General features: G+C 42.5%; 1 protein-coding gene and 1 long non-coding RNA gene across 10 annotated transcripts in view; one reads left to right on the plus strand and one right to left on the minus strand.

Annotated features, from left to right (window-relative positions):
* Positions 1-20,692, plus strand: part of LOC133274991 (uncharacterized) — a 34,003-nt gene extending 13,311 nt beyond the window's left edge. Inside the window, exons 2-3 of the long non-coding RNA XR_009745355.1 lie at positions 13,148-13,435; positions 20,567-20,692. This is a non-coding gene — a long non-coding RNA (uncharacterized LOC133274991). The remainder of the gene's footprint in view (positions 1-13,147; positions 13,436-20,566) is intronic.
* HECW1 (HECT, C2 and WW domain containing E3 ubiquitin protein ligase 1) overlaps positions 1-26,751 on the minus strand; it is a 250,356-nt gene that overhangs the window by 7,256 nt on the left and 216,349 nt on the right. For 8 of the 9 annotated variants that reach the window (XM_061464617.1, XM_061464613.1, XM_061464615.1 and 5 more), the window contains 5 exons: positions 13,271-13,369; positions 11,747-11,876; positions 7,669-7,815; positions 6,178-6,292; positions 4,740-4,938 (listed from right to left, as the gene is read on the minus strand). In XM_061464617.1, coding sequence (XP_061320601.1) covers positions 4,740-4,938; positions 6,178-6,292; positions 7,669-7,815; positions 11,747-11,876; positions 13,271-13,369 — 690 coding nt within the window. Of the gene's footprint in view, positions 1-4,739; positions 4,939-6,177; positions 6,293-7,668; positions 7,816-11,746; positions 11,877-13,270; positions 13,370-26,751 lie in introns of those variants that run through there. The other variant, XR_009745349.1, reaches the window with a different exon arrangement.

The following is a 26,751-nucleotide window of genomic DNA, read 5'->3' on the forward strand; positions in this document are numbered from 1 at the left end:
TCCAGTTCAACAACTTCGTAGAAAAAAATGTGTTCACTCCAAAAAAGGCCATGAGTGTGCACAGAACCCCCTCCTACCTTATTTAGAGATGAACCTTACCAACTAACATAAGGCTGGCATTCGAACACAGCCATGCCTGTCAGGCAGAAACTGGGCATTTCTCTTTTTCACCTTGCTTTCTTTAGAAGAAAGAAGAGGAACCCACAAAACCTTATTTGATCAACCTCAGTTCCACAGGTATCAACTTTTGTTCCTTTTACACTTACATGCTGCCTGGGAACCACTGCTTAGTAGGTTAATATACATTCATAGCTGGTATTTCTGTTGTATGTGAGAAAAGAGGAAAGAGAAGAGGGATGGGAGATAAGGAATGATAAAGGAGAGCAAAGCATACACAGTCCAATGAGAAGGACAGAAATTATGAGAACAAAGTTCTCAGTAGTCACAGAGAATCATTTTTTAATTGCTATATGGTATTCTGGTTGATTAAATACCTGATCATCTAACAGACAGGGACAGAATTCTCTTACAAAAGGTCAGATATTTACTAGCACTGGTAATCTTTATCATGCACAACCTGCAGACACAATGGTGGTGATCACTTACATTATTCTGCTGAATGAAAATCTTGTTTGACGAAAGGGTAGTTGTAGCTCAGCACTGCTGGAAAAATGACCTCATTGTGTCAAATGTGATTATTTGACTCGCTGGGATTCACACTGAGGTACTTACTTCATTGATACTCAAACAGAAATAACCTTGGAGCTGACGGGTTTTGGGCAGGGGAGGAGCACAAAAACAGAAGATGGGGCAGTGGCATTTCTAGGCACTGAACACTTCTGCGGGCTGAGGATTTGAGAAAAGGGAACTGTTGCCTCCTATAGCTGCAGTAGAAAACACTGCTAGTTCTTTGCACTGGTTTGTTCTGGGCCAGGAGTTCTGCTCCCACAATATCAGAGGAAGCTGTGCCTGTTCATTAGTGTTTGGTGGGGAACAAAGAATAAGTTCTTACGGTCCTTGCATGACCCAGGAAACGTGAAGAGAGGCTTCCTGCCTCAGAAGAAGCTATAGCTGGAAGAATTCTCTATCCATCCCTACTCAGGCAACCAGTTACAAAAAGTAAAATACGCAACTCCCTTATTTTGGGACAAAGTTTTGCATATTAGGTAGGTAGAGCAAAAATCCACCTTGATGAACAAATTTACACTGACAGATCTGTAAATCTGGCAGTCTCTTTGGAACCTGCCTCAGCCTTTCAGTGTCAAGAGATCTGGGATTAGAACATACCTCTGAGCTGTACAGTACTCTGACTTTCTAACATGGGTGGTCTCAAAGTCAATATAGACAGGAATAACATGTCTAGTACACATGCACACTCCAGAAATGAACTACTGGTGTAATCTAACTCTTATTTGTATTAGATGAACATATTACACCACCATCACCCTGTTCATGTAGGGGAACTGGTACTGATGAAAAAATCCACCAATTTAGAATGAAGGTACCAGATTTTCAGCTTCGCTGAGAAAGTCTTGCACCCTCAGTGCTTTCAAGAAGCACTCTGGCATTATGTACTAGGGGCTGTTCTTCAGAAAGTGCTGCAATTAAGACATTTACACCATGCCTCTTTTCTGGGAGTGCCACGGTGCTGTCACAAGCGCAAATGCGTGGCTGGTTTTGTCACATCTTTGCTTGCCATAAGCAAATGGCAGTTGCATGCTCCATTGCCAAAGTGTAAGGACAAGATGTACAGGAGAGCTGTCTCACTGCTTTAGACATCTGGAGCAGTACTGAGATAATACAAAAAGAGTCCTGGACTCTCCCAATAGAGCTAAAAATTATCTTGATGCTTTGTAAAACAGCTGAAAACCCAAAGGCCAGGCTAACCTATCCCCAGTGACCCGCCAGCTACCTGCATGTCAGAGAAGCCAAATGCATCAGCTTTATGCAAGCTTCCATAACAACCCTCACAGCATTGCATTTATTTGGTCATGGCCTAAGAACTAAGCCAGTAATTAAGAGGTACAATCCACACCTAAGCACATAAATGACTAAATCTGATGATTGCTAAGACACAAGAAAGCTATTTGGCTGGGGTTTTTCCTAGGACTTTGAAAGCATGGAGCAAAGGTAACCCTCACTGTGAAATTGCAGGAATTGTTAGAAGGAGAAGGGAATTTATTGTGGTTTATTTTAAACAGCTAGTTACACTCATAGCGTATCACAGAGCCAAAAGGCCTACAGGATATGACATGTAACTTTCTTTGAGCCACTAAGTCTAAGTAAATACGTAAGTAAATCTAACCAAACATGAGCAATCCATAATCAGGCATTTAAAGAAAGTTTTAAATAACATTTATTTAGTTGCTTGACTAAGGGTTAAGGGAGCCTCCAGGTTTAGCCTGTGTGTTTTATGTACTTCTTAACACTGTGTATACTTGGCAGCACCCCATAATTTCATACAAATGCACGTAGTAATTCAGGGTGATCAAGCTGTGTTTATCCCCCATGAGCAAGTGCTGTTTCTCTTTCCTCTGGCTAAAATGAATGCAGAGCTCTAAGACTTCTAAAAGGTGCTAACAACTTTCACCTGCAAAAGAGGCCTCTTTCAGGGAGAGCAACAAGTCTGGGGATCAGCAGACAAACATCAAGTCGTTAATATGGGTATCCTGGGGCCAACAGCATCTAGGTCATAAGCACTGCCTGGGTTCACAAAGGAAGTTAAGCAGAGCAGAAAGAGGCCAATTACCTTTTCAGAACTTAATGGGTCAGCCCAGGGCATTTTCTGTGGCTAAAGTTCCCCTCCTCTCTCGCCCCTTTCCATCCCCAAAAGAGTGAAAACTGATCTCTGCAGGAATGCTGCAAGTCTGTGACTTCCAGTCGCTGCCTGTCTGCAGGCAGGAATGCCCTTGGTAAGCTCTGAAGCCCTTACGTAGAACCGGACTATACCTATATATGCTGCAAAAGGGGGATCTGGCTTACACATAGCAAACTGTAGCTCTCACGCTTTCTCTCCGCATTGCTGGCTGGAGCTCAGAGGGCATGAGTCATCTCACTGACCTGACATGTTTTCATCTGTTTTTACATCTCAGTGCCTATGTCTAGCTTTCACATAGGTCTCCATATAGTCTCTAGAGTATGGTCAATGGAGATAAATCAGGATGTGCCAGGTGTGATTCAGCTGAGCCATTGTAAAAGTCTGTGTTCAGGTGAAAGGAACTGTGTCTTAAAAATGCTTACTTTCCTTTTCCTGACTTTAGAGGGAGTCCACATAAGATGTCAGCTCTGAATGTTTGCTCCTGTGTCTCCCCACTGCATAAACATGGGCTTGAGTAGGCCTGGACTAAGAAGGTGAACATATTTGGACTTCCCCTCTCCAGAGGACTCTGGAGGTCTGCTCAGGTCCATGTCTTACAGCATGCTTCTGGGTAAACAACACGGATGGCAAGTAACCAGGGAAACATCCTTTGGAGGGCAAATGTTATGTAAAATGGTCACACAGCAAAAGTATCTCAGAGGTGCTGAGATGCAGCCCCATGAACAATGGGGCAGAACCTCAGGCAACTGTAAAGATGTTCAAGTGACTCACTTCAGTGAAGAAGGATGAGTGCTGGTCACTGACAGAGTGCTGGAGCAGAACTCAAAGCTGAACATATCACTAGCTCTGCTATGACTCTCTTGGGTGGACTTAGGCAAGTCAGACCACTCCTTCATACCTCAGCCCCTTTGTTCTGTAAAGGAAGATGACCTCTCTTTTGGGAAGCACTGTGAAATCTGTTGACTCTCTATGACATTATGGCTCATTTGCTTCTAGCTGGTTGACTGAACTAGATGTAACAAATTGGGTATTATCACCACATGGTCTGAAGTCCCTCACTAAGCTTCTTTGTGATGGAAAGGTGGAATCATCAGAGCAAATGAAGGGATTACATTCAGGTCTCTGGCCAAAACTTAGACAGATTCTGGCTTTCATAGCTCTGTAACTCACAAATATTTTCACTAATATTCTGGAAGTAAAGGGAACAGAATAAGCTCTGGATCTGTTCCAGAAGAAAAATAAGAGAACTAGGTTTGGACCAATGGAAATCTTGATCTTAACTATTTCCCAGGATTCAAAGACATTTAAGTTGAGCCTGCAAATCAAGAAGGCAGCATAAGAAAACCCTTTTATCCAAGTGTAATTACAGAACAAACTCATAATTGTTCTTTGCTGTTATAACACCTCCTGTATGAAGATAGGCTGATAAAATTGGGGCTGTTCAGCCTGGAGAAGAGAAGGCTGCGTGGAGACCTCATAGCAGCCTTCCAGTATCTGAAGGGGGCCTATAGGGATGCTGGGGAGGGACTCTTCATTAGGGACTGTAGTGATAGGACAAGGGGTAACAGGTTAAAACTTAAACAGGGGAAGTTTAGATTGGATATAAGGAGGAAATTCTTTCCTGTTAGGGTGGTGAGGCACTGGAATGGGTTGCCCAGGGAGGTTGTGAATGCTCCATCCCTGGCAGTGCTCAAGACCAGGTTGAACGAGGCCTTGGGTGAGATGGTTTAGTGTGAGGTGTCCCTGCCCATGGCAGGTGGGGTGGAACTTGATGATGTTAAGGTCCTTTCCAACCCTAACTATTCTATGATTCTATAAGATGTCCTCACTGGATTCATTATCTTTCACTGGCAGAGAGACACAAGTACGAGGCTCACCTTTCCCAGAGCATTTCTGGTTTTATATCCTAGCTAGGACATACCTTGGGAGGGAGGTGATTTTCCCCCATTTCTCTATACAGAAGCGCCGCAGCCCATTGCTCCCTCGCAGAGCCGCAAAGCCCTCATACGGCACGCTTGATGTTCCAGTGACAAACTGCAACAACCGGAGCCTCTGCTCATTGTTAAATCTCTCCACTGCTGCCCAGAACCACCGTATTACGATGTGTCCATCATGGTAACCTAAACCAAAAAGCACAAGAGAGAAATTCAAATCACTCCCACCAAGTGGGAAGTGTAATATCAAAACATGTTCCTGCTATCATGGGACATTAGGTCTCTCTGAAAAGACCCTGACATAATAGTACATCTTGTTCTTGATGAGCAATAGGTCCCAGCCCTCATCCTGTTCTGGCTGTGGGTACTATAGTATCACTAAGTCATTTGAAACCCTGGCACTCAAAGATACATTTGAGGTACACCGGCCTCTTGCAAATCCTTTGGCAAGAACAGGGGTTACCTGCATGAGACATAAAAGACCAATTGTGATATACCACACAGTGTGAGTCCTAATGCCTTAACAATCTCTGGCTCCCAAATAAAAATCTCTTTTGTATTGCAATAGTGTTCGACATATGGAAAGGAGTTTCCAGCCACAAGCCCTTCCCTGGCAAACTTCCCACTTGAGGGCCTCTGTGCCTTGGTTTGTGCTAGTGAAAGCCACGATAAGCCCAGGCTAAATGTAGTTTCAATAGCTAACCAGAAAAAAGTAGAAGAATAACTTCGAGGACCGGCTGTGCTTGTGGTAAGCTGCATATTTCAAGGTAACACAAAGGCTGGCCCGTGAGCAGCAAAGGCTTAAACCTTGTATTTCAGGGGAGAATACATGCACCTCGGGGACTTCCCTTTCATAGTGCAGAACTGGTGGATTTCACACTTATACATCATCCAAGACGGCCTGGATAAATCCCGCTCAGTGTTTAAAGCAAGACCAGGCCAAGCATTAGAGGAGAAGGGATAAAAACTCAGATTTGACATAGTTTAGGCTGAGGGGATGGTTAAGCAAGATCTGTATGTTGTTGAAGTGTAATCGGGAACTGTGAAATTCAGGTCTGTGCTGAAGCCAAGAGAACTTGTGGTACTACTTTAAGTGAGGCCAGGAGTTCATTCAGTCATCTAAGCGACTTTAAAATCTAATACTGCAAATCCTTTTCAGTCCTTATTAGTCAAAACTCCTGTTCTGTTAAGAAGGTAGGAATTGAGTGGATAAAACCTGGATAGAAGTAGCAGAAGCAATTCCATTATTATTATTACATCTGTTGATCCAAACCTGAGATTTTACTTCATGAGTTATTACTCAAAATATTCCTGAACAAAATGGGTCATTTCCCTCACAAAAGACAGAAGGAAGAGATGGACAAAGTCTTTCATGTTTTAGACTGAAATCAGTCAAGATATAGTAAGTACCAGCAGGCAGTTTACCTCCACGATATTCTGTGTTGTTTCGCCAGTCATTGAGGTCTATTTCTGCAGTGCCAGCTATAACCAGCTCCAGTTCTCTGGCATCAAAAACAGAGACAAGCCTGGAGTCTACAACCTGGAACAAAAACCACTTGTAAGCACGGATTCAGACTGGAAATAAAGCAGATGCAGTATCTTGTAAACCTATGGCTCTGATGGCCAGCTCTTTAATCTGACAAAGTCTGCATGCTGACAGCTGACTTCCATTCCTCTGCTGGTAAATCTGTGCTCCTCTTCAGGGAGTCTGCTGATGTTTTGAGCTGCAAACAATGGTGCCACATGAGATTTGGCCAGAATGAAACAATACAAGTTTCAGGGCATCATGTGTGCAGAACACTCTTCTTTGTTACACTCATTCTGACAAGTGATTTTCATAGTCAAAGACTGGATTTGTCATATGGACAATTTATTTTATCTTTGTTTTGCACTGGAATTTGATTACAATTGCACAGGAGTGCCCTCAGGTCTTCATCCACTGAAGATGAAGCTGAGGTTCACTTTCTTCATTATGTGAAAGCAAAAGCTTTAACATCCTGCAGTATTCACAGGGAGAAAAAAAGCTGGCAGACCATATGCACACTTTAGTAAAACATACGGAGTCACTTACCAACCCCTTTCTACAGGAAAGGGTTGACCAAGTTTGTTCAGCTACAAATCCACCCTCACTGGCTTCCACTCCCTGTAAACATCATTGCACAATTCCCTGGAACCATCAGCTATCAGTATTCTGTGTGTCTGTTATCTGCTGCTTTATTTTCTAGGGCTGCCGTTCTTTCTTATTTCCCTCTGCAAGACAGTCCTTAACTTCTACTTACAGTAGAAGTACAGCTGCCAGGACAAGATAAATGTTTGAATATGCTTAGTAAGGGGCAAGAATAGGTGACTACATGGGCTTGGTCAGCAAAGCCACAGGTTTTCGTCCCATCTTTGGCAGTCCTTGTAGCATCTCTGTCAGAAGAATGTTTTCAGATCCAGGTCTTGTGCAACAATAAATTACCAAAATCCAGGGAAAACAACAACAGAGCAGCATCCATGAATACCAGTAAGATAATAGCTGACTGCATCCTAGGACTGACTTTACTGGGATTAGTCCCTAAAGATACACCAAAGTGTACAACTCTTCATGATCTTCTCAGGTACCACAGAAGGGTAAAACAAAATTTGCAAATGCCTACTTCTCTTACTATGTGAATGGAAAGCATTTGTTCATTATGCTTCATCATATTCAGAATACACATTTCTACCCTTTCTCCCTTAATGCTAAACATGTCATACCCAAGGTACCTGTCTCTACCGATCCAGGCACTCTCTACCGATCCAGGCACTCCAGTTCCTTGCCATCTGTGTCTGTTTAGCTATTTCCTAGGGTACTGATGAAGAACAGTTTAACCATGGGTTCATCTCATTCAGATGAGGAATGGAAGACTATAAGAACATCTCTTTGTTACTTACTTCGTAGAAGCCCCGGACCAGGGCCTCTGTTTGCTGAACCACTCCCCGTTCCACTCGCCACTTAACCATTCTCTCGATGTACTCTTTTTTGTTCTTTTCTGTCACGGCTGTATTTGCTCCTCCAGATTTCAACTCTCTCTCTGTCACCTACAGAACAGACACAAATAGTGCTGTAGCAATGTATGGCTCACATTCTGTTTCAAATTTAACTTGTACTTTGAAAATGTAAGTGAAAAACCTAACAGCTGTATTTCTTGTTCTGGCCTGCTGCCTATTTGCAGTAGGATCAGAAAGGGTAATGAGGGACACCCCCCCAGGCCTTGCCCTAGAGCCTTATCCCCAGCTAAAGCTGGACTGACCTTACTCCAGACTGTACCAGCAAAAGTGATTCAGGGAGCACCATCCATAAGCCATGCACAATGTGCTGCTCTGGTCCATCTTTTCATCCTTCTCCTCTGCTTTCCCCTTCTAGGAGCTGCAACCGTACCAGCTTGCTACTTGCTGTAGATTATCCAAGCAATAGTATAGGAAACAACAGGACTGAGAGGCAATCACAGTACTGGAATAGGCAGCCTGTTTTGCCAACTGGAAGGGATATCTACTTGTCTCTTAGGCAACGAGTGTTATCCTTCCCTAAGTGCTAATAAAAATGTTTACTCAGAAATCCCAATAGCCAAAGATACTATCACAAAATGCATACTGCCAACACACTACTTGAACAAAACCTGTACAGCACCCTGCACAGAGGACAAATACAGCCACTGTGGGATTCAGAGTTTTGCATCCACCATCCAAACCCGTGTTTGTACTACAATAACTTTCTTCTTTGTTTTATATCAAAACCTACAGCATTTCATTGCATTTTAATGGTAATTTGGTTGGCTTGGGTTAGTAAGGCTTAAAACTGAGAAGGGATTTAAGGAATCAATCTAGATTCTACCCAGGAAGCACATACTCCTCATGTGATGGAAAACAGTATTTATCTTGCAATTATTTTCACAGCCAACTCTAGTGGAAGAATGATTTACTCTCCTCTTCGGTTTTCTGCTGCTATAACAATGATGTCTAGCACAGATAGCAAATGAGCTGCAGGAATACATATTCATTATTTGTATTATTTGCTTATTATTTATATTATTATCTATTTATTAGCCCAACAGAACACACAGCATACATATAGTATTTAGGTCACTTTGCTTGAGGGACCTGTTGTAACATTATGAATTACGGAAACACTGAATGAGTCACCTAATCTGTAGCTTTGTTGAGAAACAGCAAGAACCAGTAAGGTTAGATGTAATGAGTTAGGAACTCTCAGCTAGTTCAGGTTAAACTCCCAAATGTATGTCATGGATCACCATTATACAAGCAATGCTGCACTGTCCAGAAGGCAACACTCTGGCCCAGTTGCCATGCTGGATTCTTCAAGACTGTGCAGCACTAAGATACATCCGTCAAAAGTAAAGACTAAATCTTATCTAGTTTAAAGCATGACTGTAAGTTCACATGTCCAGTTGCAAGACTTCCCACAAACATCCAGACATGCTGGTGAGTTCTTCAACTTGTCATTATCCATACGATTCCAAATACAGTGGTTATCTACAACTGGAGGCAGGCAATCAATAACAATGTGTCCCTGTTTTTTCTTTCTTGTTCATAGGCATTAACTAGAGCTAGAATTCAGAATCAGGTTTCAGAGTGGCAAGAAGATATTTCAAGCAATCTTGCCCATTCCTGTAACCTGACTGGAGCAATTGCCAGGGCTCAGAGAGAGGCTGTGTCCACATATAGAGCTTGGAGAAAGGCCTAAAGAACACTTCCTACTGGGTAAAAGCGTGAAAAAGTACTTAGGGTTACAACAGACACAACTCTTGTAAGTGAAATTCTCAGATCTTTGCTATTACAGTAGTGCTCCAGGCTCCAGTATGCCAGAAGGCTGGAACTCCTCAGTAGTAAATTCCAATTAAAAAGGTACCAAGAAAGAGGATTTTGCCTGAAAGGCTTAAAGCTAAACACCCATCAGGAATGAGACAAGAAAGGAAAAATGAAAGAAGTAGTGACTGGTCCATAATAATTGTGGAGCACGACAAAAGGGCTGTAACCCATCTAAAGCTTCTCAAAAAGCCACTATTTCTTGTTTCCCTTACCCAACCCTTGAGCTACAGCTTCTCAAATATTAGCAGAGCTCCCACCGTGATCTACACTTGGACACATACCCAGCAAAGCAATGCTCAGATGGCATTTAAGTGGTCAGATACCCTTGGCACGCATGAATTTCCAACTGGGATCCATCTGTGAGCATAAAACGTGACTGTGATTTCTTCTTTATTTTGCTGTCAGCACTTAGCAAACCTCAGAAGGGTGAAAATCTCATTTTGACTTGGGACTCCTGAATTCTGACAGCCAGAATTCACAGCGAGAACCACTGTTTCCCCCATCCCTAGATCTAGCAAGGTTATGTCTAGTGCATATGAAATAAAGTACTAGGCAACATGGCAACTGGCATAAAATTCTGTTTTTCTCACTTTCATATCACAGTATCTACAACAGATTGTGATTTGTGTCTATTCTCTTTGGAGCCATCTCTTATCTTCCACAACAGACTGCTATGTAATTGTCTAGCTCTTTTCTTTGGGGCCAGCATACCAAGTAATTAGTGAGACAAATGTTACTTTCAGATGTGTCGGGGCCATTCAGGCTGAGATTCTTATTCAACTTCACAATCTTCCAATGTAAATACAAACTTGTCTCATCTGTCTGTGTGAATATGTCAGTATGTTTCTGTCTGTCTTTGTGTATTAGTCTTATATAGCCATACCTTCCAGGGAAACCACTGTACTGTCAACTGAATGTCACGCAAACTCTCAGCTCAAAGCTCATGAGCCCCCCCTGCATTTAAGTCTGCGGAGAAACAGGGTTGTTGTTTCTACAGAGGCTTCTTACTTAAATTCTTCTGTCCTTCATTCACCCTTGACTCTGCTCATCCTTCATAACCTTGTACTATAAGCACCCTAAGTTCAGTTTTGAAAATATCCCCTGAAGTCTTGCATGCTTTCTGTTACCTTCAAGCTTATAGCTGAGCAGCCCTTTAACTCCCAGGGCCAGAATTCCTCCCTTCAGAAATCAGTCACCTCTCCTCTGACTCACAGAGCTACCCTAGCTCTGTGCAAACTCCTACTGTCAACTTCATTTTCAAGGGCTAAGAGCCACTCTCTGTATGTTCCACCTGATCTCTGCTCCCTTTGACACCATGTGTCTGCACCTTATACAAGTTAACTTCCAGTTAACTTGCAGTACTTGGTGAGCTTGGTTCTTCAGCCTCTCTGGTTTTCCATATCTCCTTGGAGGTCATTAATCTTGGTCTGGATATTGCTTTGGGTCTCTTCAAGGCTTTGCAGAGACAGTTGTAATCTAGCATGGGTTACAACACCAAAGAGCACCAGGGCTTCAGTGCAAGCCAAAGAATCCCGCAGGGGACACTTGTTCTCGTGGCCAGTCTGGACTTAAGCCAGGGCTGCACCCCATTTAAAGTTACAGTTATCCAGATCAGCCAGGACAAAGAGATTTATCCGACTAAGGCAGAGATGAATGGTAGAAAGCATAATAAATGGATGTACATACCAAGTTATTAAGTAGGTGGAAGGTAAGAGACACAGAATCTAACAAGGAACTTTTAGACAAAATAATGGTGAGAGTTGCCAGGTCTTACACCACCTGCCAAATGTTTTGCTTCCCTCCTAATCCCCCACCCTTTCAGTCACATCAGCTTTAAGTTACATTGCTTGCATTCACTGAATGCCACATCTGTGTGAACCAGATCCTGGTGAGAAGAGCTGCACTCCAGAGAATTCCTCATGCTCATCAGTGTGTGGCTCAATAGGCCTGTAGGGGGGATGGTATTTTATATGATAAACCCTAGGAATAAACATCTGCATTGAAACAAGTGGCTTGAAAGAATCAGAAGGTAGGAAATGCTATTGAAAGGCTAAAGGATCTGTTCTGACAGAAAGATGTTCATCATGTGCAACTCTGTCAGCTTCAGATTGGCTTTTCAGATGTTTTACATAGCTGTGCTCACCTGTCCAAACACCTCCTCGTTCACTGTGAAGGTGAGATCCAGGATATCTGTGATGTTGTTATCCTTCATCCACTGCAAACTCTGATGGAACTCTTCATCCAGGTACTCTAAGTCACTTAAATCACATGGCCTGATTGCAAGGCAAGAAAAAAAAGATGTAGTTGTATGCAGGACTCCATGACTATTGGCAGGATGACTTACTACTAACAATGCGAACAGGTATGTGCTGAAGAGCCAGCATAAAGCTGGTGTTCATTTGGTTTTGTGAACATCAAAGCCTGTTATACAGACCCTCTCAAAGCAGCTCTGCAACTGCTTTGCATGGCTGGGCTCAAGGCCAAATCTGTTGGCTGCCTGCACTATTTGCTGTCAGAGGGCACCCCTGGGGCTTGATTTAATGTGAATCTTCAGGATGCCCTGTTTCAGAGCACATGCTTACCTTCAGGATGGATGGGCCTCACCATGCTGTGCCTGGCTGCTTCCACATATCTATCATCCTCGAGGTGAGCACACAAGACTGACATAAGGCAGACCAAGCAGCCTAAACTTCTGCTAGTAAGGTGCCTGCTTTGTTTGCTGAAAGGGCAGGTGGTTTCAAACCTCCTAAAGGGGCAATAATGACGCGGGGAGAACTCTAGGTTTCAGGCTATTTCCAGACTAGCTCAGATACAACAGAGAGGAAACTGTTTGGACCTCAGCAACTATCATTGTTAAAAAAAAAACAGTAATAAATTAAATACATGTTAAAGAACTCAAAGGATGTTAAGTATCTCTGCTGACCTGGCATCATCTAACTTGATGAACTATTTCAGCCAAGTTTTATTCTGCTCTTCGTCATTTAATTGCAGTCTGAACTTACTACTTCTGGCTTTTCTCATTGCTGCAAATTTTACGTACCTTAACTTACTGCAGTCTATAAAGAGGGACAGATTGTCAGATAAAGCTAACCTTATAAACTTGGCATTGGAAGCAATATATTACTGGTAGCTTCTGTTACTAGTATAAAAGACAGTACAAGGCCAAGAACAAACATTCACTGTTGATATCTACATTAGCACACATAATGAACCCAAGTTGTGTTTTAGAATTAAACCCAGTGCCACCAGTGAGGCATGAGAAATTACATATTTTTCTTAATATGACCTCCCTCCCTTTTTTGTTGTTATTTTGTTTTTTCACATCAAAGATACTTTTCAGTCTTCCACATAGTTGAAGTCTGATAAGTTTTCATCAGTAAGTTACTACTTTAAGTAGTAAACTGTGGGATTATGGGTTGGTACTTTCAAATGTCTGTTTGTAAATGTTATACTTACTATGCATTTTTATCAACACAGTATTTATGGAAGGCAGGGTCTTGGACAAAGTAAAGGAAAATTAAAACATGTTTGTTTTCTATCACAGACCAACCAAACATGGAAAGAACTTGAAGGTCAGAGTGCTTGAAGCAACTCCACAAGGGTCTGTCTCTGCAGGACTCACTACGGGATCACTGTTCCTGCACAGTTTCTGCATACTTATACTTACAGCCTTAGTAGGGCTTTGTAGAATGGCCTTGTGAAGAAAGCATCGAGAAGGTACTGGTGAATGAGAGCAAGGCCAAGAATACGACCACTGAACCTGAACCTGGGATATAAACATACAGAGTAAATGAAGTGTAACTCAAGATACTCAGCACAGAAACTTACAGAGGTAGCAACGGGTTTTGTTTCTCAGTTTCTTACATTAATTATTTCTTTTTCTCCAAGCAGATACCTAACACCACCCTTCCCACCTCTGATCAGTAATGGATCTCTTTTTGATCTAGCTCCCACTCTACCCATACATGCACCTGGCATGTTACATGCTCTCCTGTGCCAAACCAGTAAACACTCTGAAGATTCACCATCTATGATCTTTAGTGGAATGTTCTGATACAGACTGACTCCACCAAACTCAGTTTTTAGCTATTAAATACTATAATACTCCACCCTCAGCAGAAAACATACTATCAAAACAGCTGCAAAGGGTATTTGGTGAATCAGTATATCCAATTTCTGACTGGTTACAACCCTTTTCAGGGTGGGGCTCTTAAGTATTCTAAATGGGTAGTGAGTTGCCTTTACAGGGGAAAACTGATGTTTAATTAAGTTACCTGTTGTGACCAAGAATATGAATTAAAATCATTATCTAAAGGTCAGGCTAGCTGTTCCCTGACCACTTTCTTAATGGTGATGTTCTGCTGTCTTCAGTGTTTACATACTCTTGTGTCTGTTTCTGCTTTCAAAGAACAACCACCCCTAGTCCTACTCCAAGTACATCCAGAGAGTGCCCTGCCCATTACAATCTGTGACTTGTGATGATAAGCTCTTCCATTTGTCTATGATTTCTTCAATGACTTACTAGATATTATTCCATCAAATCTGGTTTTAAATCAGTCATCTCAGACAGAAAAATACAGAACTGGTGGGTTTCTTTGTAAAAACAACCCCATTACCCATCCAAAACTTATTTGTCAAAAAAAGGAAAAGAAACAACACCCCAAATGTGAGCACACCAAGCCTGAGCTGACTGACATCATGGTGAAGTTTCATTGCTCAAAAGATGAGAAAGAGATCAAAAAGCCAAGAAACCATTTTTTCCACTACAGGAATGAGTGTGAAGACCTCTCCTGTACATGAAGGAAACATGAGTCTCACTTATGAAAGCAGTGCAGAGTATCCATTCGCTCAGTCAACTTTATGCTCATGGGACAGAACAAGTCCTTAGTATGTCAAATGGGGCACAATATAGCATGTTGTGGGCCCAGTTAGCATTTACACCACCACAAGAGCTGCCGCTGGGTCCCCTGCATCCAGGAAAGGTGCTTACGATATGCAGCTGACTGGTAACAGAAGGGTGATTATATTACCCCCTTACAGCTGTTTCCACAGAAGCAACAAAAGACAGCTGTTGGGTCTAGTTAGGACCTGCTTCACTTCACTTGTGCTCCAGTGCAATGTTTCCAGCAAGAAGCAATGAAAAGAGGGGGAGCTGACACAATGAAAGCACAGTGGAAGCCAGACAGCTCAAATCCCAGAAATGCTGAGGCTGTAATCCATCAGTTTTATAGTACCTTCAGGATCTATAATCAAGTCCATTTGTCCTAAATAATGCATGTCGGCTTTTTTGGTTTCGTTCTTCACCATCTCCATCTATCCATCCCTACACATTTTGAATGAAAATACTATAAGCACTGGGTGTTCCTCACCACAACACCCACCCCATGGCTATTCAACTGTGCAGGGCAGGGCAGGCAGGAGCCTTTTGGAACAGAGCAAAGCAGAAAGTAAATTGCCAAGAAAGATTTGGGAATGTTGGTTCTGCAAAGAAACTCCTTGAAAGTATGAACAGCATCAGTTTTCCGCTTGCTGCTTGTATCGCTTCTGTACCTGCATGTGGCTTTGAGGGCATTCATGCAAAGCTGTCATGAAAGGGTACTGCACCTAGATCAAGGTGTTCAGCATATGTTATGGTGGCCGTTAATGGCAAGTTTCATTTGAATCAGTGCCTTATGGCAGATGTGTATCAAACCATTCAAAAGCTATGGGTAGTGTTTCTTCATGAAAGGACTAAGGCTGGGGGGTCAGACTAAGCAAATGTGGGCAGAGCAACTCTAGGTTGTGTGGTCCATCAGTCTGACCTTGCACCGGCAGCCCTGGGCACACCAAGGCTTGCTCAACCTGGGGTCTGACTGTGGTTCCACAGCCCCAGCCTTTGCAATGGTACTGTGTAGGAAAACAAGTCCAGCACTAACTGGTCTGGATAAAGGAGATGAGATAATTATGAAGACATTGCCACTCCTGGAGTCTGCCATTACAATGGATAAAAAAGCTATGCTGCAGATTGTATTTCTTAGCTGCTCCGTATCATCCCAGCAGACACAGTGCTTTGTGGCCACATCATGTGAGCTCTGCAGCCCACAAACCCTTCTTCCCCTGCACAAAGCTTTGGTATGTCTGCAGAGCCTTCTACACCTGACTCTGATCTGAAGGCTGAAGGACCTCTGGCCCCTTGTCCATTCTGGACAGTGTCTGGGATGACAAATGGCATTTCTATGGTCTAGCAGTGCACTGAGAACAGTGGATCATGGTAAGCCAAGAGATACCTATCAAAAGGGAGGTGTTTGCTACTGTCCTCAGAGGACACCGGAACAGTCTATCTGTGTGTGTCCATACAGAGCATCGAGCTGCCACCATGCTCAGCCAAGCATAACACTACCACTTAAAATCGATCAAAACCTACAAAGAAGCAACAAGAAACAAATCGATCTCCTTACAAAAGCCAGTTAAAACAAAACCAGACCTTTGCGTTTATTTCTTCCTGAAGGATTTAGAACACGGGTGAGATCCAGAGATGGGTGAGACAGCTGCCTCAGAAAAAACAAGTTTTCTTGACAGAGTAAGCAGCACAAAGGTAAATCTCGGCTGGAGGGCACATACCTTCTTTAAACCTGACTTACATTTATCTTTCCAAGGAAGTGTAAAATGCTTGTTTGATTGGTTTCTAGCAGAAAAGATAGCTTGGAAGAGGTGGGGAATGTGAGGTCTAGCTCTGGCCCTTTCTTTCAACACCCTTCCCTTTCAGAGACAATGATTGAGTCTGAGTACCGTGCTCTGGCAGAGAGGGGAGATGTGGAGGGAGTTAACGAACAGGAAATGGTGGAAGGAGAGACAGAATTAACGAGCAGGAGACCTGCTCTGCTCTGACTCCTACTGACACACTTCATCTGCTCAAAAAGGACATTGTGCACACCTGCCTCCCGGCTTTTAACAACACAGCTCTCTGACCTATTTGCAGGAGTTTCCACACTACCCAGCAGCTAACTCCTTTTCCTTCTGGAGGCTGCAGGTGCCCCTGAAACAGCCTGTTTCAAAATAACAGGCTCGTTCTCCTCTGCATACTTACTGCATGTCTGGGTACACAGGGACAGACAAACCCATATGCTGTAGCAGCGACTAAGCAATACATTTTCCTCCAATTGCAGGTGAGTCACAGGAAATTTAATTTACTCTGGTCTTTATCATATAGCAGCAGAATAAGGCAGGACCCATAATGACCTTCTGTTACAGGGCTCCCTCTCAACTGGTTGAACTAATGCAGGTCTTCTTGATATGACAGTCTTTCCTTGGATTCAGATGGAGAATGAAGCACCTCGACAAAACTGCCATCTATGTGTACAGGGGAAGAATGGTTCTTATCATTCTGTAAGGGATGCTTCGGTAGCCATGCCTTGCCAGCTAAATTTGCGACAGTATGAGAAACTTGAAGTCCTAAACAGAGGAAGCACCTGATGGAATTGAAAATCTTGCAAGCCTTATCTCAAACACATCAGCGGTGTTTAAGGGTGCCCTTCTTGGTGCAGTAGCTTGTGAGAAAATATTCAAAGAAGGGCTCAAGAGAGGTGACTATAATATGGTTCACATCCAATTTGAAGATGTCGTTTTCCTTTCACAACACTACTGAACACTTTGCTTTCATCTGTAAGACAAATTGCACCAGTTTTAAAGTTTTACACTGTTTAATCATGCAGATAAACTTTTGGCCACCTGAAAGACAAGCTGAAAAAATGAGGCGGCACTGCGGTACAGGATTTCTGCCCTTGGCACCTCTTTTAAGGGAAAATGATATTTGGCAGATGGATGCAGCTGGACAGCCCATTAGTCCTTCCACAGTGGAAGAGACTGGACCTAATCTCAACCATTATTAGACAGCAGAGAACCTAAAAAGGGGAAAGTATTTGGAAGGACTCAAGTTATGTGAATGGCTTCACTCTGAACATACATCTTATTAGACAACAGAGAATTCAGTCATGAAACCCAGGTTTGTAGGAAACCAGGCACCATGGGATCCAGAGTCTGTGAGGCAGCTTGTTTTACAGGACAGTTAAAACCTTCATGGTGATGAAGACACTTGTGAGCATCCTTGTTGTGAAGGAGACACCATGAAGGCCAGAAACTACTAATGAAAGGAAATAAAAATCCATTCTTATAGCCTAAAATACTGTCATTTGTAATCTTGCCACTTGGACGAGAGGGCACGGCATACAGAGGAGTATGTACTGATCCATGACTCTTGGATTGTGGTGGAATCACCAGCACTGGCATTTTCTAAACAAAGAACAATTTTATTCTATTTTTTAATGCAAGAAAGCTCTAAAGATGTGTATTTTGCAAAGAAGCTCACCAGGTGGTTACAGCATCTCTGCCTGGCCTCATACACTATGAACTTTAAGCAAACTGGCAGTGTGTCAGACACATGCACCAGAGTGTGTCTATGTGCTAGCAGCACCTATCCCAGCATTGGCTCAATGCAGGACTTGACCAACATGTCCTGTACTGAGCTACATCAGATAATCTTTACAAACCCTTGGCAGTGGATCAACTTCACACCTCTATCAGCCTCCATTAACAAATGGTGTGCATATTTAACCCCTACTCCCATAAATGACAGAACATTTGAGCAGACTAATGTGATGATGTGAGGGATCTATTGTCAGGAAGGTTAGCCAGGCAGGCTGAGGAAGCTAACACCATTTTGGTTATCTGACTTGCATCTTGCAAACTTTGCAGACCGCCTCTTTGCCATCATGTCATTTGGTGGCGAGGCATATTTGCTCTGCATACCTGGAGGCTCAGAGGCTGACTCTGTGGCATTCCAGCAGGACGCCGGAAGCCTCTCCAGCTCAGGAATCTGATGAGCTCATGTGTCATTAATAGGAAAGGAATGGCTCTTGGGAAGGCCAATAGACAAAACTCCACTAAGTCTTAGCACATTAAAGAGAAAAGGTAAAATAATTCCTTTGTTAGTCCTGGAGGAGAATTCCAGTACGAGGAGTAATAAGATTAAAGTTGGCTTGTTTTCTTTTCTTACATGCACCTCTAATATGGAGAATTCTCAGAGAGACAAAACTACAACACTGAGACACCTGTATGTGGCATCTTTCAACATCACATTAAGGACTTGTCCCACCTCTTCTGGTATCTAACCACAGTAGCATCCTACCTGAGAACTTAACCTGGATCCACACACACTTCTTGTGAAGGAATGGTAATAACCCACCTGACCAAGTTCTGCTGTTTTCTTTTTAACCTCCTTTGGGTTATGTTCTAAATACTGAAAGGCATCGTAACCCATATATGGTCAAAACACATTCCAGGTTTTCGACAGTTACTGATTTTTTTCAAGGCTAATCTCCATACTTCCTCACTATGAAACCAGAGAAAATTCTGCCAGGAAAGCTGAAATTTCAGTCTATTTTCCAAATTAAAACTGAGAGGAAACATTGAGGATTGCTGACATGGAACAACTGTTTGTGCAGATTTCCAGCTTGGAAACTGATGGATGTTAAACAGTTAGAGCCTACAGGGATTTATCCCTGCAGCCCCTGCAAACATTATTGGGATTTAATAGAGGATACATTCACCTCGGAGCCAAGGTTTTTTGTTCAGGCATCAAAAGATGAAGGAGCATATTCCATGAGTCCCTCTTTGATAATATTCTGTCTGCTTACTATTCCTATAAAACTAATGAGATTTAATTATATTTTAAAGGAAATTTGTAACACTCATTTAAGAAAGCACTGGCCTTTTCTAAGTAGCCCCAGTTGTAAAGTGTATGGAAAGCAGACAGTCCAGCAGGCCTGCTTGCAGATGGTCATAAAATACAAAGCGGGTGTTCAGAGATGGGTGAAATGTACACCCAAGAATGGAAATTAAGCAAGACAAAAAGGTTTAAAACTGATTTTTAGAGAGAAGAACAACCTGGTACAAACAAACTTCCATCAGGCTTCAAATCCTGAATGGGTAATTCTCTTCAGGTGAAGATCTGCAGGAGTGAGTCCTCTCCTTCCTGCCTTGCTTCAAGTACTTTTAGTTTTGCTGGGCACCTGAGTTTTGTATGATGAACCTGTGTTTATCTGAGTCAAGCCCTCAAATTTATTGCATGAATTTCCTGCTCAAAAGGCCAGTGTAATACTGGCACTCCAACAAGTGCTTCCCTACTTTTATTTTCTGGATTTATCTGCAAATGGAACACAACGTTTCTGTTTCTCAGTACAAAAGAGTAACCACATGAAAAAGAGCTATTGCTTACACATGATGGAAATGTGAACTATCCATGTTCTTCTAAATCTCTGGAGCTCATGTATCCTGAATTAGCAACTAAGCCTCAAGCCATTCCTGAAGCTTAATTTACCAGTAACTGAAAAACAATGAGATAATGTGAACCTTATTGCTTCTTTATTTAAGCTAATCAAATCCTTCAAGTCTTTTCCTTGTCTCTAACCTAGCTATACTGCATGTTCACTCAAACTGAGGCTGTAGTGATAGGACAAGGGGTAACAGGTTAAAACTTAAACAGGGGAAGTTTAGATTGGATATAAGGAGGAAATTCTTTCCTGTTAGGGTGGTGAGGCACTGCAATAGGTTGCCCAGGGAGGTTGTGAATGCTCCATCCCTGGCAGTGTTCAAGACCAGGTTGGACGAGGCCTTGGGTGATATGGTTTAGTGTGAGGTGTCCCTGCCCATGGCAGGGGGGTTGGAACTGGATGATCTTAAGGTCCTTTCCAACCCTAACTATTCTATGATTCTATGATTCTAAAATGTCTTTCCATCTTCCTTACATCCTCGCTATAGCCACCACAAAAGAACCCTTAGGAAAGGTTAAAAGGCTAATTGTGTAAAACAGAAAAAACCATGATTTTATTAGAGAAGCGGAAGGCTGTTCTGCTTTATTAAGTAAAGGAAGGGCAAAGATAATGTAGATAAAGGAAACTCACAGTATCCCCTCCTGTTTCCCTTCAAGGTAGCTGCCTTGGCTCCCTGCACATCAGCTGAACTGTGTCAAAAGTCACTACTGCAGATACAGAACTGAGCAAATCTGGCTCTGGGACTTCCACCGTGTGCAGTTATCGCAGGCAGTCCAGCCTCAGTGTCACCACAGACTCCAGTCACAGGAAACAGAGAATTGATTTCCACTTATGTCTTTAAACTAATAAAGTAGATGGTCTCTCTATAACACGAAATCATGCTATGTGTCACTTTACCAATAACAAAGTTCCATGAACGTACTGTTTGGAGGAGAGGGGGACTGTGGCCAAGTGCTGGGTTTGCAATCTCTGCTTGCAGAGCTATCGATCGCATGAATAAAAACGCAAAATCTCTCCTTTGAGAGAACCATGACAAAACATGGCATCACAAACATGATCTTCATCAGAAACTGGGCTGCTTGTGGGATTTAGATTTAGCTTCTCTTGCTGGTACAATGGCAAACTCTTCTCCAATTCTGCCCAGTAACTACAGAAGAGATGCAGACTGAAGTATGAACTACTGGCTAGAAGACTACAAACCTCTACATTTTGTGATTCCCAGATCCTAGACTGTATTTTTGACAGGCAGATCTCAAAGCAGCTTACAAAGGAGATCAGCACCAATACAGAATCATAGAATAGTTAGGGTTGGAAAGGACCTTAAGATCATCTAGTTCCAACGCCCCACTAAACCATGCCACCCAAGGCTTTGTCCAGCCTGGCCTTGAACACCACCAGGGATGGAGCATTCACAACCTCCCTGGGCAACCCATTCCAGTGCCTCACCACCCTTACAGGAAAGAATTTCATTTGACAAATGAGAAAACATAACTACAAAAGTAAAATGACTTATCCAATGTTATCCAGAAAACAAGTGGTAGAGACGGGAATACAATCACAGTCCTCTTGAGTCCCAGCTCCATTTTAGTTGTTTAGTCTATTTGACAGCTTTTACTTTCTTACCTTCTATAAAGTGATATATGAATGACAGGAAATTTTGTGACTCGGCTCTAGTTTATGACAGCTCCTTATGGACCAACTCAGTCTGATGCATATGGGTTGGTTTTTTTTTTAAGCCAGCAAGAAGGCATTTTTATCAAGAGATTTTGAATTCTCAGTCAAACCTTTTGGAAAAGCTACTGGTCGTGGCAGGGGCACTTTGTAAACCTGTGAGTTGGTAAAGTTTCATACGCTGCATGATTCACGTTTGCTTTGCCATGTGTTGTAACAAATTGGTCAAGCTACAAGGGAAAACCCATAGATTTAGTCATCTGCCAGACAAGAGGGACAGAAAAGCGCAAGCCAAATGACCACACCATTTCCTTCAATAGCTAACTATGACTGCTGAAGCCACAATAACCAACTGCTCAGTCAAAGGAGGCACTGTCTGGGGTATCTAAGCATGAGAGAGACTGCTCATCATAAAACCTCACTGGTAAGCACCCAGGAATGTCTACACCATGTGCTGAAGCATGATGCAGATATCCTTGAGCTAACTGCGGACAGGTCATCTGCAGTGCAGAGCCACATGCACTTATCAGCCCTGGTCCAGAAGCCATACACTTGGGTTTGCACTGTTCTGCAACTCAGCTAATGATCCCTGCCTCTCAGATGTGGTTCCTCCATTGAGTAAGCTCAGGAATCTGTGTGCTAAATTCAGATTCAGACATGCTATTAATTGCTTGACATTCTGTTTTAGGTCTTGTTTTGCAAATCACTGAACACCTCCAACTTTCACCAATACCACTGCAAACCTACAGCTCTGATCGTCTTCTGCGAGCATGCAGAATGCAGACCTGGACCTGTAAGGTGCTGTCCTCAAGTGCAAGAATTTTTTTACTTCTCCTTTATGAATCTTTCCAATACAATTAAAGAATTCCAGTTTTTAGTCTGTTTCTTCCAAAATGCGAGTCGTAAGTCACAACACAGTAAGCTCCTTTGAGCAGACACAAGACACTGAATTTTCTGTTCTTGTTATTAAACACAGAAGGTGGGCAGGTCAGGATTTTCCTCATCCTCCATAATTTTAGTTAGATTTTGACAAATATTCCTATTCCAAGTTGGGCAAACTGACAAACTTGACACTGCCCTTCTCCCTTTAAATGCATCTGGATCAGATCAATTCAAATCTTTAATCTTCCCATTTAGTAAAACCAAGGTAATATACTGAAATGAAGAAGAATTTTCAATGGACAAATGAAGCTTGTAACTTTCAAAATATCCCAGGGAGAGACCTATGCAAAGAGAAATGCCTTTTCTACTCAAAAATACCCCAAATGGATTTGGGTGATTTACTGAAAGCAATTCTGCTCTGTGAAGTCTTTCTTTTGATGTATGAATTGTATTTACTAATAAAAAAGTCAGCTTGGGAATTTCTGCACCTGCTCTAATTGACTTTGCTTTACCTTACCCAAGAGTGAATAAAATGTAGTGAGAAACAAGGAGGGGCAAAGATGACTGAGCAATACTTCACAGTGACATTCCAGCCTTGCCATTCCAGTGTGGCTGGAACAAGAGATACGAGGACATTCATCACTCCCTGGGAGCTTTTCGCCACTGCAAATAAACACACAACCAGTGCCCACCCTGATGCTTCCCTGCAGGCTCACATTCTCAGAGACAATGTGGATTTTACCCTTCTCTCCTCTACCACATGCAAGGTGGAGACGCTCTAGAGATTTTCATGTGGAGCCTCCCATCTCCGAGCAAGTTTAATCCACAATGCTGCAAAAGACTCCATGGCCTTAAGCAAGGGAAAAACCCATAAAGATGACTTTTGTAAAAACACAACAAAACACAACAGCCGCCTTTCCCTCAAACCAAACTCTAATTATGGAAGCAGTGCTAGACACTATGAGGTTCAGAGAGGGGAAAAGGAGGAGAGACTGCAAGAGACATCTCTTCTTTCAACCCAAGTGACACCATCATTCAGATCCTCAAAAGAACTGGAAAAAATCAAAGCCAAAATTAAGGTAAATATAAAGCAGAGCCTTTTTATAAAAAAAACCAGTTTCTGTAGAAGCTCAGTTAGGGAGAATGTTTTTTTTCTCCCTCAGTTTCGTTTGCCTTTCATCTTCCAATTCCTCCTGACCCTTAATAAATAATTAACCAGCTGTTGAGGCAGGCTTTATGTGCTTATAGTCATACATCAAACTTAATAGGAAAATCAAAGTTTGCGTAAGTACAGAAGGCATTGAGAGAGATCACAGTGCAGCAGCGAGGCCTTTCAGTAACATAAGCGTTTCACATCATGAAAAGGTCTTACAAAATTATTTCAGCTGCATATTTAAATATCATTCTTGTCCAGAAGATTTACAATAGTGCTTGAAAATTTCTCATGCAAACATAATTTATTTAAAATCAGGTATTGGTGGTAATTAAAATTTATAGTATAACGTAACATTGAAAGCTTTGGTTTTCTATAGTGCCTTTCATCTGAGAATTTCAAAGCAGTTCACAGCACCAGCGTACATCAAATGGATTTCAAGTTGATGACATAGGAGGAGACCTCTTCATATGGAAACTGAGGCAAAGAGGTAACCACCTAATTGTAAAAACAACTGGCTGTTGCTGGATGCCCCACTCTGGGGTGCTACATCTGATCTGATTTTTAAGAGGATGATTTTTTGGAGTGTAGCATAAAAAAGTCCCTTCAAGATGGCTGCAAAATTGGTCTTCCAAATTCATACTTCCCCCTGAATGCAGACCCACACAACCGGCATATTTGATCCCCAAACCAAACTCTGGGTTACTGACTCCCTTAATAAACAGGTATTGGGCCATATGTAGGTTGCCTGCCATAACAGTTACAAAATTAGAGAGATAACTGAGTAATTCTGGCCACATATTATGCAGAGCTACTTTCAGTCAGTGGAGAGGAGTGATGGCTGTTTGCAGACCTCCTGCTTAGATGCTGTGACTACAAAGATGTTCTATAAAAAGCCTGTTTCTATAAAGAGCCAAAGAGTGTGCCTGAATCTATCCTATGAGCTGGTCAGCATATAAATACAACCCATTAGGTCATGAGGCAATTTGTCACTTTCTTTAAAAACGAAATGAAATAAGTCATTCTCTGTGTAGCAGCATTAATGGAGCTTTGTTTCCTATAGATCTGACTCTGATGGTTCTACATTGCCATGCTGCAGTAGTTCCAGTTCCTCCTACACACCTCTGCTAGCACTTCCCACACTTTGGAGCATCTCCAGCTTTTGCCTCCTCTGAGCTTTCACAGCTGCTCCTGACATCCTCAAGCTACTGACATGATGGTATAGCTGGTTCACAGCCTGTGCCTGTGATAGACCTGTCAGCTTGCCCATGCTACATGGCCAGTTTGGAGGCCAAGCAGAACGGATAACTGTTGAGCTCACCAGCCTGCCTTCACTGAGACACTCTTCTGCGTTTCTATCTTTACCCAGCCACCAGTTTTGCTTTTAGGAAGTAAGTACCTTTGAGATGTTTACCTTCCTGTCAAACAGGTCACAGACTGATTAGGAAACTGTCTGATGGCTGGGCAGGGCAATTGCACAAGGCTCAGCTCCTAAGGAAACTGGGTGAAGAAAACCAGCCAAGCTCTCTAAGGAGAAAGGACAGCTGCGGCTGCAACATTCTTGGTTCTTCTTGGGTTTATTCAAACAAAAAAAGGGGAAAACAACACCCTGCATTCTTTGGCACGCTTGAGATGGACAGTGATGGCTATGTGGTTTCTTGCTTACACAAAATCAATAAAAGAGAGGGTCAGAGTTTGGCTGGGGGTAGAGCCACACAGCACTGTACAGGCCAAGGGAGCTCGCTCTACTCATGTGCCAAGCTTGCCAGAGCACGTAAAGGCAACCGAGGCAGTGCCAAGCCTGAAGTAACCCACCCTGATGGGAGACAGCATATTTTTTCCCAGCTCAATGTTGCAGTAACCATGTCAGTTGGCTTGGAGCACAGGGAAAGCAAATCCGTGCCTTTGTGGAGAGTGGGTGCAACAGGCTTGCATCTGCCTGCAGAACCCAATGTAGAAATACATGCAGGGTTTCTGTTTCAGCAGCATGGGCTAGAATATGAGGGGGTCTGGAGAGCAGAAAGAAAGGCTGGAACTGAATGAAGAAAGCAGTTCTAAATGAGCGTTAGGGTAATGGAGTTCATTAGGACATTGCAGTCAGGAATGAATCTACAGCTTCTAGGGACCTGGGCCACTGGGTCTGACTACACCAGCATCTTTGTGGTCTTCTAGGATTCCGCACAAAAACATCTTACTCACAAGTCTTCAGCTTTCTAATGAGGTTCTGTTAAATAAATGTATTAAATTTTATTCAAACAAAACACAACAGGGCTTTTCTGAGATGGATACGGAATGCTAAGTATGAGTAGCAAGCTGTAAATACCTCCAAGATAACTGTGACACTGGGGTACTGCATAAATGTCACAGTGAGGTCCACAAATGCCTAATAGTTAAAAAAAAACATGCTGTCATTAATCCCCTATGAAAACACAGAATAAGATGTTTCAAGTTAGCATCCCTCAGATCTCCAAATGAATGTCTGTGAACAATTTTATCTATCTAGACCATCTGGTCTTCTATGCAGAGCCTGGGCCTCCCTTCAGATTTCTGGCCGTGGCTCCACATTTACAAACATGCAATGAACTAAAAATCCAAACGTAGATGATGTGAAATGCATTGCTGGGGTGAGTCAGATAAAAGACCAGGCAAGTGATCTGGGGACAAAATGTCTGGTGCAGATGACCACACCATGAGTACCATGCTGTCTCCTGAAGAAGGGTGCAGTACATTATCTCACTGGATTACTCCTGGGGGCAGGACTTCTAGCCCACCCAGAAGACATGAAAGAGAGAGACTGGATTTCCACCTGACAGCAGATTGTGAACACTGTGTTTTGTGAACAACGGAGCTTTTGTTGTCAGTGTCAGATAAAGCAATAGGGAAGGAAAGTTCACGAGAAAACACTGAGAATTGCCTTATTCTAAGAAATTAAATTTCTTATGTGATATAATGATGACAGTCAAATTGTATCATCTGAAATTGGTAGCCATGTGAACAGTGAAATAGCACAGAGATAATACTCTTCAGGTTTGGTGAAAATAATACAGGAATCATCATAGAAACAAACATTTAGGTTAGTATTTTGCTTAGCTAGAGCTGAGCAGGGGAACACTATGGGAAATAGTAAGACAAAAT

This window comes from Pezoporus flaviventris, unplaced genomic scaffold (genome assembly GCF_033815535.1).
Source record: "Pezoporus flaviventris isolate CSIRO_AGI_PZ_B2104156 unplaced genomic scaffold, CSIRO_AGI_Pfla_v1 ptg000037l, whole genome shotgun sequence".
Classification (NCBI taxonomy): domain Eukaryota; kingdom Metazoa; phylum Chordata; class Aves; order Psittaciformes; family Psittacidae; genus Pezoporus; species Pezoporus flaviventris.